The sequence below is a fragment of the Pelodiscus sinensis genome, chromosome 9, assembly GCF_052426305.1.
Source record: "Pelodiscus sinensis isolate ZL-2025 chromosome 9, ASM5242630v1, whole genome shotgun sequence".
Taxonomy (NCBI): Eukaryota; Metazoa; Chordata; order Testudines; family Trionychidae; genus Pelodiscus; species Pelodiscus sinensis.
Window position 1 is genome coordinate 31,893,335 of NC_143060.1, and position 20,582 is coordinate 31,913,916.

The window sequence follows — 20,582 nt, forward strand, 5'->3', positions numbered from 1 at the left end:
AGATGGTAGCGCAGATCAGACTTCCCGTCTCTAAACGATGTCCTTGGGCACAGCATAAGTTAGATAACTGTTCTTAGTTTGTAAACATCTTGTGCTGGAGATGTAGGCCTCCTCCATAGCATTGTTATCTGAGAAGTGTACAGTACAGACAGAAACTGTCTCCTTTACAACAAAGCTATTCCTTCTTAATAGCTGCTACAAGACAAATGCACTAAATACCATTATATGTGCAGGATGGTTATGAAAGAAGCTATTCATTGTTGAACAGATAAGATATTACTCTACCAGCTACTAAAGCAGGATGCTCAGGGTCAGCTTGTTTTCCTTAGCATTCTTAAACACTTACTGCAAAGCTTGTATCTGCAACTTTTAAAGTCCTGGGAGCAGATTTATATTTGAAGACTGAGGAGGCCAGTTAAACAAAACATAAATCTGGCTTTTGCACTGCTATAGCCACTGCAGAGTCACGGAACCACCTCCCACGCCCCTCCATCCTCAATACCAAATGTTCCTGTGTTGTCTTATGGCATCAGAGCCAGACTAAGTCTTTACTAACCAGCCCCAAAGAAATGGAAAGTCTTATTCATAGATTTTTTTTAAGCCCAGAAGGGTCCATTAGATCATCTATTTTGCCCTCCTATATAACACAGGCCACAGAATCTCCTCCAGGCATTGACTCCATAACTTTCCTTTGACTAAAGCATATTTTCTAGGAGGCATACAGTCAATCTGAAATTTTCAAAAAGATAAAGAATCCACCTCTTCCCACCATTTTCTTTTCATGGTTAATCACCTTCACTTAAAAATTTGTGCTTTTTTTCCTCATTTGAATTTATTGGATTTTAACTGACAGCTTATCTGCTGATTATGATTTTATTTTGGATGAATACAAGATGACTGGGCTGTTCCAAATATCCATCCTATTTTAATACCTTTTAGAAAAACAATTGTTGATTAAGACTCCGGGGTTCTCAAACTTTGTGAAACCATGACCGCCGTCTAAGTTGCTGCAACCCTCCCGGGGGTCGGGACCCACAATTTGAGAAATGCGGGATTAAGTGACACAAACTGGATGATGCAGGGGGACTCAATGAAATTCAAAGGCTTTTTTCCACACACACACCCTGGGGTCACTGGATAATATCTGGCCCCAGTCTTTAGAAGCTAAAAGTTGTTAAAAAATTGATGGGATTAGTGGAGTATTTGAAATCAGTTAGAGATGTTGTACTGGATTCTAAAGGCCACTTTGCATTGTGTAAGGTGATAACCAACAATACGAAGCAGTGGAAAGCTGCAGGTGATTCCACTGCCTGCTTCAACCGACATTTGCCTGCCAAAGGATTGCATTAGAGATGAGCTCTGTACTCACTGGGCAAAAGGCTCCTTAGAGCAGTATTTCTGCAACCCAGACTGTGCTGGGATGGGCAGTCCTGGCTCAGAGAACTGCAGCTGGTTCCTTACAATCCCCCAGGCCTCTTCACTCCCTCCCTATGCAGCTTCTCTGACCACTTCCTAATTATATTGCAAAAACACCATTACCAGTGACACTGCTAGACCCCTGAAAAGTGAAATTGCAGAGGCAGAGGTCCCAATGGGCAGACTTTCTCACTCCCCAGAAGTGGAACAGGGCGCAGGTATATTGGGGGGCAGGAGGAGGGATGCTGATAGTATCTACACCCTGTCAATCCCTTCTCCCATGGTGAAATGGATGCAGTGTCACTAACTCTCCTGATTTCTAGGTGTCCAGTTAGAGCTGGAGTTGTCTCACCAGGATGCCAGCATCTCCAGCACTCCTGTGAATTTCCTCGAGTAGGAAGCTCTTTCTGATTGGCTGCCTTCCCCACTTGCCTGCCTCTTGGGGACAAGCAACCAATGGGAGCTGCTTTCGGAGGTATGCAGAGCTCTCCCCTCTTGCTGCTCAGGAACCAAGAGGAGTTTGGGGTTGGAGAAGGGAGACTTCATTCTCACAGAAGAGAAGGGGGAAGCAGAAAGAGCCCAGCAGCTCAGGGCAGCCCTGCTCTATCCTTTTTTCTGGTCAACAGTGAAGTCAGTCAGGTTTCTGCTCCTCCCTCCCTGCAATCCCCAGCCTCAGAAGGGGGAAAAGAGGAGTATCCTCTGCAGCACCCCGTACCACACCAAGGTGTGTGAGAAAAACTCCAGAAGCTACAGCAGGAGGACTGATGTGGTAATTGGGCAAAAGTGGACCAGGTGGAAGCATGGCAAGCAGGACTGACTGCAGGGCAAGGGACAAACAGATTTAGGGGTGTAAGCTACTGCTGCTGAGGTAAAAATCACCTTAGCAAATAAACATGGAAGATCCATCACATACACAGGGGCTAGGCAAGAGGAGTTCAACAGTCAGACAAAAGACCACAACACTATACAGTAGACCTGTCAGAGGCAACTGCTCAGGGGCTTGGGAGCCAGAGACCACATGACCCACCCTCCAGCCTGGGGGAGAGCTGGGACAAGCGCCCCACCACCTACGCCCCACCTCTGTTCAACCCCCTTCACTCCTCTCCCTGCCTCATCCCCCAACCAAAGTGGCCAGCAGAAGTTCACACCTCCCCCATACTCAGCAGTAGCGGGGGTAAACGGAGCAAGGTGGCCCCACTGCTTTGTTTCCCCAGCTGCTGCATTGCTACGCTCCCGCCAGGGAGTGCAGGGGTGGTCCTGCCCCCTCCCCTAGAATGGCATTTAACAGAGATAAAGTGAGCTTTAGACAGAGAAGAGTGGTGGGGCTCTAGTTTTAGTCCTGTGACTCCACTCCCTGTTTCAGCCCCATAGGGAGGATGTGCCAGGGCTCAGGGCTTGAGCTACAAGGCAAGTGCCGGTGTCAGCCCCAGCACTCCCGCCATAGCTGAAGCCCAGGCCCTAAACATCCCTTCCCCTAGCTGAAACTGGGAGCAGAGCCACAAGGCTGAAGCCCTGATCCCTGACACACAACATGAGCAGAAGGCCCAGTGCTCCCCCACCACCACCCCCACCTTCCAGGACTAAAGCACTGAGCCACAGTATTCTCGCAGGGCAGTACTCTGTCCTCCCCATGTCCAGACCCTCCCAGGGTGTACAGGACTCAAGCCCCCAACCCTGTTCTCCCCAGGCCAATGGGCCATCATTTCTTGTTCTGAGTTCTGGACAACTTCCATTCCTGAAGGGTCTAACTCTGAGATTATGTCTACACTGGCAACTGTAAAGGGGCTGGCAGTTACGGTAGTGCTCACAGAGCACTAGAGGGAAACTGCTGTTGTGTGTCCACACTGTGCATGTCCTCATTATCAGCTCTTGCAACAGCACAGAGAGCAGTGCATTGTAGTAGATATCCCACTGTGAAACTGGCTGCAGGGTGGTTTGGGAAGGGTTTACAACAGGGGTGAGGAATCTCAGGCCTGGGGGCCAAATGCAGCCCCCCGACTTGCCCAGATCCAGCCCCCAAGTGCCCCTCAGCATTGGGGAGCCCACACTGCCCCACTGCGGGCCTGGAGCACACAAAATCTACTAGCCTGGGCCCCTGTAGGCTCTGGCATGAGAGGGGAATGTGGGAAGTGCCTTTCCACTTCTCAGTCAGGGGCCACATCAGCAAGGGTTTGTGTGACCCGACTGATTTTTCTGTGGATCAGCAGCCCCCCAACCCAAAAAAAGGTTCCTCACCCCTAGTTTAATGCCACATTAGGCACTCAGCATCACAGGATGCAGGTTTCCCAATCCCATTGCTCCATAATCATCCTACTACATTGACAGCTGCTTTTCAACAGGAGTCTGAAGGAAGGAGGGAGAGTGCGACAGGGTGTGGGTGTGCACACGCACGCTCTACATTTCTCATCAGAGTGCTTTATCTAGAGCACAGCAACTATGGAGCTAGTGTGCACTAAGTGTCTTGCTAGTGCGCACACCTCACAAGCTACAGAACTAGGAACTGATTTACTGCGCTATTATTTGCCAGTGTAGACTTGGCCTGAGGTTCCATGGTATATATTTTTAAAAATCATTATTTTTAGGACAATTTCATGATTTTAGAAAGCCTGACTCAGGACTTTCACAACTGTGGGTTTGGCAATAGTGGGATAGAGGATTTCAGTTTATACAGTTGTTAATTAGGTGCTTTTCACTTCACATCCCTCCCTCCAGCTATTAGAAAAGGAGATGACTTTTGAAGTATCTGGTCCTGCAACACTTCCAAACCTATTTGGATATTGTAAAATCAAGTAAGACTATCTCACTCTAAAGGCAGCACTCCGAGAACTAGCAGTGGGTACACCGCCCTCATTAAACAGGAGTTCTCTCAATGGTCTTTTTGTGTTATGGCTCTTAGCTGTAGTAGTTTCAGACTTGACTGTCAAATGCATTACACACAAGAAGCAAATTATATTAAGTTATCCCTTGAAAGGGCAATGATTAGGCAGGTATTTTAAAATGTAATATTTTATAAAATGCTTTATTTTTTTTCTCTTATCATTTCAAATAGATTAATAGTGAACGTTTGCAATGTTGAATAAAGTACTCATCCAGTGCTCTCAGTGACTATAACAAGATCATAAAGCAGTTTTCCCCCAAAAAAGGAACAACCAGTCCACAAGTGACAACTCTCTCCATTATGGAGGGATGCTCCAGTTAACAGCTGTATGGACTATAGCTACATGAGAGGGTGCTCTGCTAATTAGCTGGGTGGCACCTCAATCACTCTTCGGCAGCCACCCTAACGCTCAGTTTACAGGGAAACCTGGACTTAAGCAATTGTAGTGTTTCATTGGTCCAATCCCACATCTACAGGTTAAATACCCACAAAACTTACACTCACTGGAAAGGGTTTTCAAATACAGGCAGTCCTCGGGTTATGTACAAGATAGGGACTGTAGGTTTGTTCTTAAGTTGAAACTGTATGTAAGTCGGAACCGGCGTCTAGATTCAGCCGCTGCTGAAACTGACCAGCGGCTGACTACAGGAAGCCCGAGGCAGAGTTGCTCTGCCCAGGGCTTCCTGGAATCAGCCGCTGATCAGTTACAACAGGCTGAATCTGGATGCCAGTTCCGACTTACATACAGATTCAACCTGAGAACCCCAGGCGTCCCCAAGTCAGCTGCTGCTGAAACGGATCAGCGGCTGATTCCAGGAAGCCCGGGGCACAGCAACTCTGCCTCGGGCTTCCTGTAGTCAGTGCTGGTCAGTTTCAGCAGCGGCTGACTTGGGGACGCCTGGGGCAGAGCAGCTGGGGTGCTGCTGGGTTGCTCCAGTAGCGCTGCTCCTCAGCGCTACTGGACCAACCCGGCAGCACCCCAGCTGCTCTGCCCCAGGCGTCTTTGCTGGCTTTGCTCCCCGTCTCCCTGGTCTGCTGGGGCTCCCCCCCCAGCAGACCAGGGAGACACGGAGCAGCTTTTCTCGCCCCGGAGGACGCGGGCGGTGGGACTGCGGCGCATCTGGGCGTCCTGCCGCTCCCGTCCTCTGGGGCGAGAAAAACCCTGTTCGTAACTGCGGATCCGACATAAGTCAGATCCGCGTAACTCGGGGACTGCCTGTACAATGTGATTTAGATACCTAATTCCCTAAGGCTCCTCTGAAGATCCCCGTTTTTAATATTTGAATGCTCTGGTAACACAGCTGTGAATGTTATCACACCTTCTCCTTCCAGAGACCATTTTTTATTTTTTTAACTATAGAGAAACCGCATTTTGTAGTATTTGGACTAAAACCAAACCACCTAACTAGCTACCAGATGAGGAGACATTTGGTCTACAGCTTAATCGGCCCCATGTTTCACAATTTCTCTTGGTTTAACAGCTGTTGCCCAAGTGGACCAACAAGCACTGTCATGTCAATTGGCAAGAGATTTTAAGTTACTTTTGACAGGCACACTGATCCTTATACATAACTTTCAATATTATCTTACCTAGGACAGTTGTGACTGTCTTCATAAGCTTCATTGGTGTCCTCCTACGGCTGATGGATCCACTAGTGTGTGGAGATAAGACATTAGTTTTCCTCTGGACGTACATGTAGATTCTTAGGTAAACCGCCACCATAATGATGAAAACAACTAGATTGGAGACAGTCCAGAATATCAGATAACTTCTGCTATAAATAGGTGCCAAGGAAGAACAGGTTGAGATATTGCAAAGGCAGTTCCAACCCAAAGTAGGCACAGCCCCCATAAAAATAGCAATGACCCAAATCAATAAAATTAAAAAAGTGACTCTTTTCTTTGTGAGGTTACTGTGAACTCTCATCCGTACTACTGACATGTGTCGTTCAACAGCTATCACAAATAAATTAACCAGAGAAGCTGTCAGGCTGGTGTCCAGAAGCCCCTGACGCAAAAACCATCGGTTAACAGTTAACGTTTTAGACACTGGGCCAGTGTTGAACATCAAGTATACATAGGCAATACCAGCAAAAAAGTCTGCAGCAGCTAGATTGGCCAGCAGATAATAGAAGGGAAAATGAAATCTTTTGTTTTTGACCACAGCTGCTATGACCAGTGAATTTGAAATAAAAATAAACAGGCAGAAGAATGTCCCAAAACATAAAACAATAACAAGATTTGTCCCAGACCACTCATCTGCTGTGTCAGTGTTGCTCATGTTATAAAAAAAGTCCATACGTTTATCATAGTGGCATTCGTTCATCCTGGATCAGGGTCTTACATCCTAAGGGGGAAAAAAAAAACCATGCATTAAATTTCATATCTTATCTTTACTTGAAAGATTATGCTATAAACACTATGGCTACATCTAGACTACATCCCTTATTTCAAGAGGGATAAGGGATCTTTCAGAAAAGGCTTTATTTTTCGAAAGATCAGTGTCTAGACTGGCGCTTTTCTCCGACAAAGCGCCGTGCCGAAAAAAACGGCAGCCATTTTTATGCTAATGAAGCGCAGGAGATTTAAATCCCCGCTTCATTAGCAATTGCGATATGTCTAATTTACATCCCTTTTTCGGAAAAGGGATGTAGTCTAAACGTAGCCTTTGGGTATAAATGCTCCTAGAGAATAACTTCACATCAGGTTGAACTAGTGTAAAAGGAAATGCTTCCTGAAAGAAAAACTGATTTACCTCTCATTAAGGCCCAATTTAAAGAAATTTAATCACATGCTCAACTTGATCTTCATGTGTCACATGGAACTTAAGCATAAGCTTAATGTTAAGCAAGTGCTAAAGTGCTTTGCTGAATCAGGGACTTGAACATTAACTAGATAACTCTTTCGTAGATGGTGAAGCTGAAACTCAGAGTTTTAAGTAATTTACTTGAAAATATGTGGTAGACACACAAATCGAATACTGGTCTTTTTACTCCCAGTCTGGTGTTAAAACCACAAGCCTATCATTTTCTTGTTTTTGAAGCATATTAATAGAATAATATGTAAACATTTACTATTTAAAGCATATATTCTCAATGCATGCACACAATTCCTATCAGTAGTAAACTAGTTTAAATGAATGGATTGAAAGGTAAAATACATTATATGACATTTAAAATACCTATGTCAAAGGGTGCAGAGGATAGAAAACAAGTAGGGGAGTGGGCATTGGTTTGTGATAATAAAAGTGAAGCGTTGGCCATGGGTTCTGGATTGATAGCTCTGTAGAATAAAGTCTCTTATTCACCCATAACGAAGGTGAGCATACGCAGCAGCAGTGGCATGAGCTTTCACAGACTGTGTCAACACCATTTTGGACAGCTCACAACTAAAGAGGAGAAGAGGGATAATTCATTCTCCAGGTTACTTCTCACTTTGACCTATCAGATATCAGCCAGGAAAATGTTATTGTGATGTGTCACTAGGAACTGTACTAAGATCAAACATTTTAATTCAGAAGATTAAACAGCCATCATATGATAATGACTCAATGAGCTTGGTAGAAAAAGTAGAAATGTGCTAGTAAAATCTGAAGAGGACACAAAGTTAGACGGTATTATCAATACAGAGGAGTGAACTTCATACAAGATTTGGGCAACTTTGAAAACGAAGAGAAATGGGTTTAAATTTAATAGTCCATAGTGTAAGGTCATGTACCTTGGGTCTACCAACAAGAACATGGGAGTGCTTGAGAGAGAAGCTTAGGACAGGCCCAGGGTGGGCCACCAATTGCCACAGCGCCCCTTCGCTGGAAATGGCAAACTGGAGCCAATGGGAACTGCGAGGCTCCATGGCAGCACAGTCTTTAGATAAGCAAAGCATCACAGGCCTGCTAGCAGCTTTCCCAAAAAAGACCCACAACCCACTTTAATAAACACTGTCATAGAGCATCTTTTTTTTAAATAAAAAATATCTGCAGATGGGAGAGCAACTTAGGGCAGGAAATAGCCAGCTCATCCTTTGCACTTTAATACTGAAAAACTGACATTTGTCATAGAAAGACAATGACTTAGGGCTACAATGATGAAGAGTTATCTGGAGTAACCCCTCTCCCCTGCATTTGTCCATTCAATGCAGCAGCACACACCTGGACAGTCAGCAGACTTAAGTTCAAATGCAAGAAATACCCCAAAAGCTACAATAAAGACTACCAAGTGACAAAAAGACTTCTGCAACTGGGGGGGGGGGGGTCAACAGTCATTCATAAAACAGTGACATGTACAGTACTTCCCAAACTTCACAGGAAACATTTACAGGATGATCCAAGCTACTGTATGCAGAAAAATGTTAGAGGCAGGGAAATTGGAAAAATCTGGGAAAGTTATAGGGACGCTTCCTTTTTTAGCACTGCCTTATAACGTATAATCATCAATATAGGAATTAGCTCTTTTAGCTATCAACCTATTGTACAAACAACAACAACAAGAATCAGAAGGACCTGCAGACACTTCTGGCAATTTCTGATAAACATATACAGCAGGGCTACTCAACACGTGGCCCATGGGCCGCATGCGGCCTGAGGCCCTTTTGTTTGTGGCCCACGTTGCAGTTTGGGTTTACACAGGGCTCAACACATGGCCCACCGGTGGGATCCTTTGATCATGGCCTCCACCAGGAACACACTCCACAATGGCAAGTCAATATAATGGTCTTCTGTTGATATGTATTTTAGTAGCTAAATTCCTCAACTGTCACTGCTCATTAAAAGTGCAGATCGGGTGGAAATCAGGTAAATAGTGCATTTTATTAATATCAGCAGAACAGATTTAATGGGGCCTGCATGTTGTGTAGCCTTGCCTTAATCTTTGTATTAGTATCCGTCAGTGTAAAAGAAGCTATTTGCATATATATTTGCATGTACAGTATATACAATCATGCTTAAGTTGCAGCCCTTGGCATGTGCTGTATCACTGTGGCCCCCAGGGCTTCCAAAGTTGAGAAGCCCTGATCTACAGCATTGTACCCAAATTTTTAAAAATGGTCTGTGCTTGCTAATGATAATGTGTATCAACTATTGTCCATCAATTATCAGAGAATCATGGAAATGTAGGACTGAACAGACTCTCAAGAGGTCAAGTCCAGCTCCTTGCACTAAGGGAGGACCATGTACTCTTAGACCAGTGGTCACCAACCAGCAGATTGGGATCTACTGGTAGATCTTGGAACCTTTGATAGGTGATCCTGACTGGTTTGGCCAAGAGGCTATCATAGTGCCAGCACTTCAGCTGCCCCTCCCCCCACTGCTGCACATCTCCTGCCCTTTGCCTTGGAGTTGCCCCTCCCTGGGAGCCTCCTGCTTGCTGGGCAGGGCAAGGCAAGGAGACGAGGGGTGCTGATGTCAGGGTGCCCCCTCTCCCACTCTGTATCCTTTCTTCACAGAGCAGACAGGGAGTACAACAGGACCTGGGAAGGAGTTTGCTGGCTGCTTTAGGGAGTGGGCCAGGGCCAGAGCAGGGGAGAAGCCCAGTCATGGGTTGATTCTCCAGTAAAGTTTACTCTAGCCAGCTAACAAAGTACAAACATATGTTACCTAGCAGGTTTAGAATACACCAGTTGACCTAACATAGATGTGGTCTCACTTACTTGCGTGGCACTGTTACTAGTTAAGATGGGGAGATATTTAGGTGACAGGAGGCCAACAAGAGGCTGACTAGGTGAGATGTTGTGGCTATGGCTTGCCTAGTTGCAGGTAATTTTTGACAAAGCTGGTTTAGCATAACAGTGCTATGAAGTTACTGCACATTTATGCCCTTTGAGCAGTTCATGTTTTTTTTTAAAGTTGTAAAATATCTCAGGAGTATGGAACATTTTCTATCCACCGTAACACACAGAAAGTGCAAAAGTCAAGTTTATGTGCCAGAAATCTGCCTTCTTGTACTAGTTCTGAAACAGTCTCTCACACAACTTCTCAAAGTTAAAGGGTCTCCTTCCTACAGCTCTTAATTTGAGGATGTTCTCAATTTCTGGCACAAGGAAGCCTGCATTAGGGTCTATGCCACAGTCATGAGTTGAGAATTCTCATTCATTTACACCAGTGCAATCCCATTTAAATAACCAGAATAGACTGGGGTAAGGAGCAGGAAGGGGAATTGTCCAAGTATGTGTAAGAGCTTTCATAAGGCTTCAATGTGGTTAAGTGGTAGGAACACCAGAGTAGAAATTGGAAGACAGATTTCTATTCCTAATTGTGACACATTCCTAATTGTATCCTTCATCAAGTCCTTAACCACTCTCTGCCTGTTTCATCATCAATAAAGTGTGGATAACAGATATCTAACTATACAAATCACAGACATAAAAAGCACCTTGAAATCCAATAAAGAAATGTGCTTCACAAATGCAGACACTTATTATCACAGAGTAGTCTCTCTATGTTGGCCTAGTACAGTAGAATTCCGATAATCCGGAACCTATGGGACCTAGGTGGTGCCGGATTATCAAATATGCCGGACTATCAGGAGGTACTATAAACTTGTTATATATATACTGTATACATTATATACTGTATATAAAATGTTCTTAACCCTTTTATTGTACATACTGTATACAGTATACTATAATGTTTTAGTTTTTTTAAGCCTTTTTTACCCTTTTTGCTCAGTTCAGCTGCTGCCGCTGTTACCTTGTGACTCATTTTTTGCCGAAGCTCACTCACTAGACTCTTGCCATTTTGATGCCGGACTATCAGGAGTGCCAGATTATTGGATGCCGGACTATTGGAGTTTTACTGTAGTAGGATAAGTCCTTTGAACTCTTATACCTCATGGTTCATCTAATGAAGCCATCAGTGGTGATTGCAAAGCGATGCTGAGCACCAACTATATCCAGCCACATATGTGGATAGGAGTAAAACTGAGAAAAATGTTAGCAGCCCTGCAGATGGAGTTCAGAACATACCTACTAAAGAGATTGCCCGGCCCTAGAGAATCATTGTCCACACTGATAGTGAGAAGTTTATGCCTTAGGGAATGCTTCCTCAATGACAGATCCAGAAAAAGGAGCTTGCTGCCTTTTTCTACTTTACGAGGTATTACGTGCTTTCAGTCTGTAAGTGCCCTTTGTTTTTCTGGTTATAAAATTGATGTCATGGCTCCTTTACGTTCCAATGTTGCAAGTACATTATAGAATGCCCTCATTCTGAGATTGGTTTGAAAAACTGAAGTTTGGAAAAAAGACAATTAGCAGAGACCATAGTATTCAAGCTATATATAAAAACAATATCCGTTTACCCAAGTGTGAGCTAATGTATTTTCTAAACCCACCTGCACACATTTGACATTGCATAGGAAATAACCCAGAAGTATGACTGCACCAATAACGCAAGAAATGCATTCAGTTTAAAAGAACAAAGAAGGGTGTGTAATGCAGTAGAAGCCAAAAATGTTAATATGTAACTATAACAGGGAATTTAAAGAGGTAAACACTTTGGGGGTCTGGTTTTTTTTTTTTTTAATAGTAACTTGATATTTTTCTAATAATCGATTGATAGATTACAAATACAACAGTAAGAGTCTCAGAACACAAGTTTCAATTTCCAGAAATCGTGACCTCTCTCTTTGAAACTAGAAAATGTGTAAGTTTGTTTCAGAAGCTATGATAACTTTTCTATGTTATTATCTCTGGGAGCTGACAAGATCTTTGGAAGGAAAAAAAAAAATCTACAGAAGCTTGGGATCTCAGAAGATTCATTTTTAGTATCTTAGTTGATGCTACTGGAATTCCCTGTGGTAGGAATTTTGTGATACTTAATCCATTTTTCATAGAACTGGAAATAAACTTTTTAAAAAGCATGAATTTAAAAACTCATCTTGAACAAATTGGAAAACAAAATGACTGTAAAAGGATAACCAAATAATATTTAAAGGTTTTACTGAATGAGAATTTAATGTCTAATTTTTATTAGCTTTATTGCTGGTTCCATTAAAATGGCTCACCTACGCAATATTAATTTGGAATTATTCCCTAATTAGAAAGCCCCAGATTTCTGTGACAGCCCTATGTATTTCTGGGTTAATGCAGTTTTTAAAGGATACTTTTTTCAGTTCAAGTTGTGATGCCATATGGATTTGTATGTATAAGCAGCATAAGTCACTTGTCCTTGAGTTACTGCGTTCGGTGCCTAGCATCTAAGGCTTTATTATTTACTAAACAACCTTGTATCTGCCCAAGATATGTGGAGTCAACAAAGAAAAGACTATTAGGCTTCTATGCCTTATTCTTTCCCAAAAGCGATTAAAGATCTAAAACTAAGTATGTAATTGTATGGGCTGTAACAACAATGCTACCAGCCATCCACAGAAATTTGTTCAGAAGACGGAGATATAAATCATTAATTCAGGTAGCAACATTATTGGGAATCAAGTGAAAAGTGCTATTCTGTGTTAATGATAATTCTGTTCCTTTATAGAAAGTTGCAGACCACAATGGAAGGTCGAGAGCTCCAAGACGCATTTAAAATAGTGTTACCAAGGCAGAGCTTATCTGAAATTTAGCCCCTTGAGCCTATAAACTTTATTACTGTCTAGTTTAAAGTGATCTTATCACAGAGCCATTTGCAATGCCCTAATCCAGCATGGAAAGCTGTTAAAGGGACATACCCAGTAACTCACTAGTAACTACAAGTTTAGCTTTCAGGCTTTGGTAATTTAAGATCTTTTAAAATTATGGTTTAGGAAGTCTACATAGGGAGTCCAAAATAAAACTTCATTGCAAAGCTTTCATTTAAAGTGGAGCCCCGAAAGGAGTTGGCAAGCTATCCTGTAAATGTGGAAACAATCACAACATTTTAAATATTTAAAAGCCAATCAGACAGCTTTTATATTTTGTTACATTTTCAGGAATGTTTTATAAATACCTGTTCTCCAGCTTTCAAGCTGTAGAGCTCACATACCATTCTGCTTCTCCAGAACTTTCTGCCCAACTTATTGACAATCAACAATTCTTCTTTTTAAATTGTTTAGTTTTTCACAGTTTTATGCATTACAAGTGTATGAAGGATATTCAACCCAGCAAGAAACAAAGCCTCCCTTAAAAGAAAAATTTTATAGGTACAATTAAATGAATGTGATTCTTTGGACAAGGTTGCTTTTTATTGTCCCTGCGGGAGCTGACTGATCTATGGTAGGCACATACATGTAGATGACATAACATGCATGTCTCTTCAGTTCTGCCTCTTGCTCAGAGTCACATCATTTGAAACCAGAAAATACATATGGCCATTAATGTGACTTATTATGAGTATATCTGTAGCTCAGAGAGGAACATAAAACTTTTCATGACATGCCAAAAAAGATAAAATATGAAAACCATTTTCCAAAGCAGCTCCAAGTAGGTTTTGTCTCACTGTGTCTGCCTTCTACTCCATCATGTACATGCCAAGAAAACAGTCTTAATATGTGCAGCACTGACCCATTAAATTTAGAAGCTTTGGGTAGCTAATGAACAGTTGTGTTAGGGTGCGTGCACAGAAATGAGCAGACTTCATTATAGCATCAAGACGGTGGGCATGCAGAGTCTATTTTTTAAATACATGGTTTTATAGGTGCTGAAACTAGGGGGGGCTGCAGCACCTCATGGCTTGAAGTGGTTTCAAACATTTACAGTGTTTACAGTTTGGTTCAGTGGCTCAGCACCCACACTACACAAATTGTCCCTGAAAGACACCAATGAATATATGTCCCTTAATGAGGATAGCAGCTGTCTTATTGTTGCTGAATGCTAATGAAGCTATGCTGAAATTAAAATAAAAGACATAGCAGGTGACCTAGCCAACCCCCATTTGTGCACCACCTCACAGGGCTCGTTTCATTGTATTTTCTGTTGTACTTCTGAACTACATAAAGAGGACAAAAACCAAATTGTGCGCCAGTTTTCTCAGTGCTACAGCACAAAAGTTACATACCTGGCTACAAATGACCATTCTCGGATTAAACAGTGTTCCAAGTGTAAGGAACAGAACCAATGTATTACAGCCCATCCAATGTTCCCTTATAAATTTACATTACAGCAAAATGGATAATAATATAGCTTACTCGTCTGACCCTCCATGTCCAAGAAAAATAAAATACGGAGAAGCAGTGTTTTCCCAAGCACACCTCTGACACATACATAGAGCAAATTAATGTTATTACCATTTTCCAGTTTGCTTTTTATTTGAGAAAAGTTGCCACATTCTTTTATAAAGCCCAAACCTAAAGCAGAAATTTATTTCAAACAACTAAAAGACTGTATTTGGAGCAAGGTAACATTTTAAATTAATATAATGTTGCAGGGACTCGACACATCACTGGAGGAAATGAGATTCTTGTACATTCAAAACTATTTACACTACACTGTAAACTAATCACTGTCACCAGTGATAAGGAATGTTTCAACAGTTATTGCATGAATGGGCACAAATAGTTTGTAAACAAAAAATTGCAATTTCACACAGCTGCTAGTGAGCATAAGTTTAAAGTCTTTAAAACAATAAATCCCATAGGTGACCTGCCCTTCCGTTCACCAGTAAGTGGTATAGATTTCACAGAACATTAGTTCACATCATCATTTTAAATTATTCATTATTCTTCACCGGTCGCCACAGGAAGCACGCATTTTGTTACTATGGCTTAATGGACTATTTCATACTCAGAGCATTAATAGATGTTATTTTTTAAAAAGGACTCTTGGAACGTGCCACCCCTGCTGCCCGTCTCAGGACAGGCTTTTCAGAAAGTCAGGTCTGAAAAAAGTGTGAAGTACTTGCTCCTCCTAGAGAGATACCGCTTATCCAGCCGGACAATGCGCAAAGAGCTGCATTACTTGGCGGCTGGTGATTACAGGTGATTGAGTTTCTGAGCACAGATGTGCACGTTAGCTGAGCGCCGGGACTGCTTGCCCTACCCAGCCAGTCTCCCATCCCGCGCCCATCACTGCGGGACCGCAACTCGACTGCAGTAACTCACAACCAGCTGCCTTTGGCAGGAGCAGAGATTTGGGAGTCAATTGGCCCCGGACTGATCAGCCGCTACCTGTGTGCGCCAGCCAAGGCGCCTGGCCAAGGGCTGGGCTTTTCCAAGCGGTGCCGGGGGGGGGGGGGGGGGGGGGGATCAGGACCCCGGGTCCCTTTCTATGCAAAGCCAGAGCCCGGGCTTGGGGGGAACCCTGCTCCCACTGAGGCCTGTGGGCGTGTTGCCAGTGACTGCCCTAGGGGCACGAGTCCCCCTTCCCGCGCCACACAGCGCGCGGACCCCCCGCCCGCCAGCCTGCGGGGCAGCGCCCTCCGGCCCCCCCTTCCCACCTTCCGCAGCGGGGCTCGCGGACCTGGCCGCGCAGCCCGGGCACCCCACGCTACTCACCGCCGGCCACCTGCTGGGTTCAGTCGCCGTCCCGCGCGCCCCGCTGGTGGGAGCCCGGCATCTGCCCGCCCCGGCATCCCGCGGAGGGGGCGGGGGCAGGGGGGCGGGGGCCGCCTGCCAGCGCGGAGCCAGGCGAGTTTGGCAGCAGCGCCGGGCCGGGGGGGTGAGCTGGCTGCGCGCACCGCTCCCAGCCCGGCCCCGCCGGCGGGACTGGCTGCCTGCGGCTAAGGGTGGGGGTGTTAACCCTTGCAGCGCCGCCCACGCCTGCGCCCCGGGACCCGCGGCGGCTTGCTGGAGCCCGCCAGCTGCCGAGCACGTGGCAGCGCCGCCGCGGGGCTTTCCACAGGGCGCTGCCTTTGCCCCCGTGGCCACGAGCGGATGTCCCCGCCCCGCGGTGTCCCAAGCCTGGGCCTCCTCGGTGTCATGGGCTTGTACCAGGATCCCACCGCCACCTTCTGTGAAGCTTTTCGGTCCCTGCCCTGTGCTCCAGCACCCCCCAAAGCCTCCCCTGCAAGGAGGCGGCAAAAGTAGTCGGGGACATCTGGCTTTGCCAGGGAACAGCTAGAGCCACTGAGCGGGGAAGTGGCTTCGGGAACAGGTCTTCTCTCCCACCCAAAGCCCCTATCCCTAGTGTTGCTAGATGGGCAGGGTACAGGGAGCCAGCTGGCTACCTGGAGCCAAAGCCATCACTGTTCTGCATAGTTCACTTTCTACTAAAAACACAAGACCGCAAAAGCCTGGAGTAGAGAAGGTCTCCACCGGACAGACCTGAACCACCAAGGAATGGTGTGTAAAGAAAGAGCTCTGTGTAAACACCTAAGGGAAATTGGTTCTGTATAAAACTCTCACCTGCCTTGTCTCTCCAGTGTGTAAAGGCAGCCTCAGACTTCCTCCTGAAATACTGAACAGCTATAACACCTTGGAGGAGAGAGAAGATACTTTCCACTCCACAACAGCAATGGCTGTAGTTGCCACAGGAGTGTTATCTGAGCGTAGGTTAGGGTTGTCAGGTGTCCGGTTTTGAACCCGACAATCCAGTATTTGAGCTTTCTGTTTGGGAAACAAACTGAGAAAATACACATGAAAAAATATAAAATGTCTGGTATTTTCAAAATAGGATGTAATGTAGACTGTGATGTAATGTCAAGTGTGTCCAGTATTTTTATTGAAGCCATTTAGCAACCCTAGGGCAGGTGCCTGCACAGTAATCTCACTATCAAGGTGTGGTGCATCCTATAAAAATGTGGGATTCCCTGCTGTAAGAGATATTTTAATTAGTGATTACAAACAAAGTACTTGACAGATATAAAACTGTTTAATTTGAGTGAAGAGGACAAAGAGGACATGCAAATGACCAATCCATCACGCAAACCCAGGGTTAAGGGCTCGAAGGGTAGAAGATTTTGCACAAACTTAATGCCCCCAGTTCACTTTCATCTCTAGAGAAAAATCCAGTTATGAACCAAGCTTTTCTGAGACTATTGATTATAAGGCAACAAAAATTCTGGGATGGGTCCTGCACTAGCATCTAGGAAATAAACTGTTTTTAAGGGAACCCTCTCAGATTGTCTACACTTACCAGCACTGTTGATCTACTTCAGCTATGCAAATAGCATAGCTGAAGTTGACATATTCCACCGCAGCAGCTTCAACTTAGTGGAAAACTAGCATTGACAGGAGTGCTCAGAGATCAATTTATTACATCTAAGCAGATGCGATAAATCAGTCACTGGATCAATCACTACAGAGTTGATCTACCATGTAGTAGATACAAGACCTAAGCGTCATTCTAGCCACACTCCTTTCTCTCTCCCTCAATATAATTCAAGTTGATCCTCTTGGGAATCCTTTCTGATCAGACTAGGACAGCAGGAGGCACAGCATAGGTTCATACCACGTGTTAAAAAATAAAACAATGTATCCACGAGAAACAATGGCTGAAGTCTGCATAAGACAGACAAATTTTGTTCAGTGTGTTTGTTTTTATTCTTAGCCATTGCTCAGGACTCAGAAAAGTCAAAAAAATAAGACACAGCTCATATTTAAACAAGAACCCTAACCAAACATCAGAGCTGGAATTCACAGATTTACCTCCAGAAAACACCATTAAATCCATGGAAACAGAAGAAGTTGAATGTAAAGTAAAAGAAAACCCCATCAGCAGCTAAGTTGGAGTACCAAGGGCTGGATATGCAGCTTCCTTCCCTCTATAACACTATTACATTAAAGAAAAGCAAGATAATATTACACCCTAGACACCTGATTAGAGAGGCCATCAGATCCAAACAGTAGTAGTAATGCAATGATGCTGCATACCGGCACAAGTTTTGGCAATCTAAAAAGGAAGCATCTACCAACAGGAACAGTCAAAGACTTCATGGTGAAAGGAGGTCTAAGATTAATATTAGCCTTCATCCTGCAAACATTTATGCATTTGAATAACTTCATTGAGCTCACTGGAACTGTTCATATATGGAGTTACTTACGTCCATGTTTACAGGATCAGGACCTTCATTTTCAGTTATTCAGCAACCATGGGAAGAGAAGGAAGTCTTGTATAACATTTTCTCTGAATTCAAGTGCTCAGTCACCATGGTGATGGACACACTACAAAAACCTGAGTTTGTTAACCATCTGGTGGAAGCTTGAGAACAGACTGTCAAAATGAAAGCTATCATGTTTGAACCATAAGCAGTCAGTTTCAAAAGTTCTACCCATCATTAGAGGAATCCAAGAGCTCAGAGTCTTCACCTTCCCTCATTATCTACCATTCCCATATCTTTCTCACTTTCCCATGCTCCTATCTTCTTCTGACTCTCTTACCCTCCTCAATCTTCCCCTCTTTCCACTATTCTCATCTTCTTTCCAATTCTCTCAATTTGCCCATTTCTCACTTCCTTTCAATTTCCCCCCTCCCCACTCCTGTCCAATTCCTACTTGTGATAAACAGAATATATCATTTCCAGAGCATACAAAGATAACTGGAAGTGAAAGCTTATTCCTAGGCTCTCAGCAAATGATTAAATTCACATAGGCCCTTCCCCCATACTGTGCATTATCCACTCAGCATGGGCACTCACTTATATACATCTTCCGATTTAAAGTTTATATGAAAGTATAGAAGAAAGAGCGGATGTACACCAAGTTCCAAATTCCATTCCTAACATCACAAAATGAAAAAGCTGATGAGCTCCAATAGCATAGCTCAATTAATAAGAGCACAATGTCCTTTTTTCCTTAAAACAGAAATGGGCAGGTGGTGAAAGGCACAAATTGGTTTCTGCAATACATTACTGATTTGCTCTAATGTGTTATGGGTCAAACAATAATCTAGCTAATAACAAATACAATGTAAAATAAAATACCAGAGGAAAAAGCTTTATCACCACATTCTCGAAATCAAATTTTGAAAATAAACCATTAGAGTACTCTGCATTCTGTAGGTCAATCCAGTCCCATATTTCTTGACCTTTAAAAAGGTCTCTGAACATCAATCCTTTTAGAACCAGATGGAGCTGGCAATGTCCCTTTAAAAATACATGCTTACGAATTTCCTGGGAATATTTTACCATGTCCTGGGTTTAAAAAACAAACAAAAGAAAACAAAACAAAAACCCACCCCACCTCATAGAAAAAAACCCACCAACCATGTGCCTATGTGCAGAAACCTAAACTGACCTCACTTTTAAATAGGCTGTGTCTAGACTGGCATGATTTTGCGGAAATACTTTTAATGGAAAAGTTTTTCCATTAAAAGTATTTCTGCAAAAGAGCCTCTAGATTGGCACGGATGCTTTTGTGCAAAAGTATCAGTGACCAGTATAGACGCGCTTTTGCGCAAGAAAGCTCCGATGGCCATTTTAGCCATCGGGCTTTCTTGCGCAAAAAATTAAGGTGCCTGTCTACACTGGCCCTCTTGCACAAGTATTAAGAATACTTGCGCAAGAGGGCTTATCCCTGAGCGGGAGCATCAAAGTATTTGCCCAAGAAGCACTGAATTCTTAGAATAGAACTTCAGTGCTCTTGTGCAAATTCAAGTGGCCAGTGTAGACAGCTGGCAAGTTTTTGCACAAAAGCAGCTGCTTTTGCACAAAATCTTACCAGCCTAAATGCACCCATAGGCTCCCCACAACAACTGCTTCAACAGCCACCAAATCTGGCCCATAAGCATACGGAGTCAATGTCCCAGAACATCTCTCAAGCAAAATGCCACTGAAGTCAATTGACATTTGCTTCAGTAAAGACTGCAGGATTTGGCCTATGGAAAATAGCACTGAAGGCCACATTCTGCTTTTGCACATTTGCTTGGAACAGCCATTAATGTCAATGGGCTGGAGCCTGCCCAAGAGATGTCAGAAAGGCTGAGTGCAACTTAAGGGACTGCTGATAAATTGGTGGTGCTATTGCCTATCTCCCCAGAATCCAGTGGCAGTATGTGTAAATGGCAAAGTAAACTTCTAAATAGCCACTTTATTGTAGTTATTGAATCACATTTATCTGCTATCTACTTAACTTTACCCACAACAATAGGTAATTCATTGTTCTCTAATCATTTCTCTTTGGCTTAAACAAATACTGCAAGCATAAACTGGCTTGACCAAGGAAGGCAGCCACTAAATGATATGTTTAAAACTGTGCTGTTTTCATGCTTTCAGAGAACAAGGCAAAATTTAATCCAGCCAAAAGATTGCAGATACATCTACTTTAAGTGTTTGTGTTTAAAAGAATAAGTGACTTTTTAGTGACATCAGATAGCCATTCTGAATGTGGACATAGGAACATCTTATAAATATATTTTCCCAATTTTTAAAATTGTTATTAAAGAGCTCCTATGTGAATGAATTTCCTGTGCCTCACCCCCCATGACAGTTCATCCTAGTGAAGTGTGTGTG

The 20,582-nt window shown here is 43.7% G+C and overlaps 1 protein-coding gene across 2 annotated transcripts in view; it reads right to left on the reverse strand.

Annotated features, from left to right (window-relative positions):
* LPAR3 (lysophosphatidic acid receptor 3) overlaps positions 1-16,092 on the reverse strand; it is a 30,466-nt gene extending 14,374 nt beyond the window's left edge. The window contains exons 1-3 of one of the 2 annotated variants that reach the window (XM_075936368.2): positions 15,691-16,082; positions 6,596-6,641; positions 5,885-6,031 (exon numbers count right to left, since the gene is read on the reverse strand). In XM_075936368.2, the coding sequence (XP_075792483.1) occupies positions 5,885-6,031; positions 6,596-6,620 (172 nt within the window). In that variant the 5' untranslated portion in view covers positions 6,621-6,641; positions 15,691-16,082. Of the gene's footprint in view, positions 1-5,884; positions 6,642-15,690 lie in introns of both variants that reach the window. The other variant, XM_075936366.2, reaches the window with a different exon arrangement.
* Positions 16,093-20,582: the final 4,490 nt, after the last annotated feature.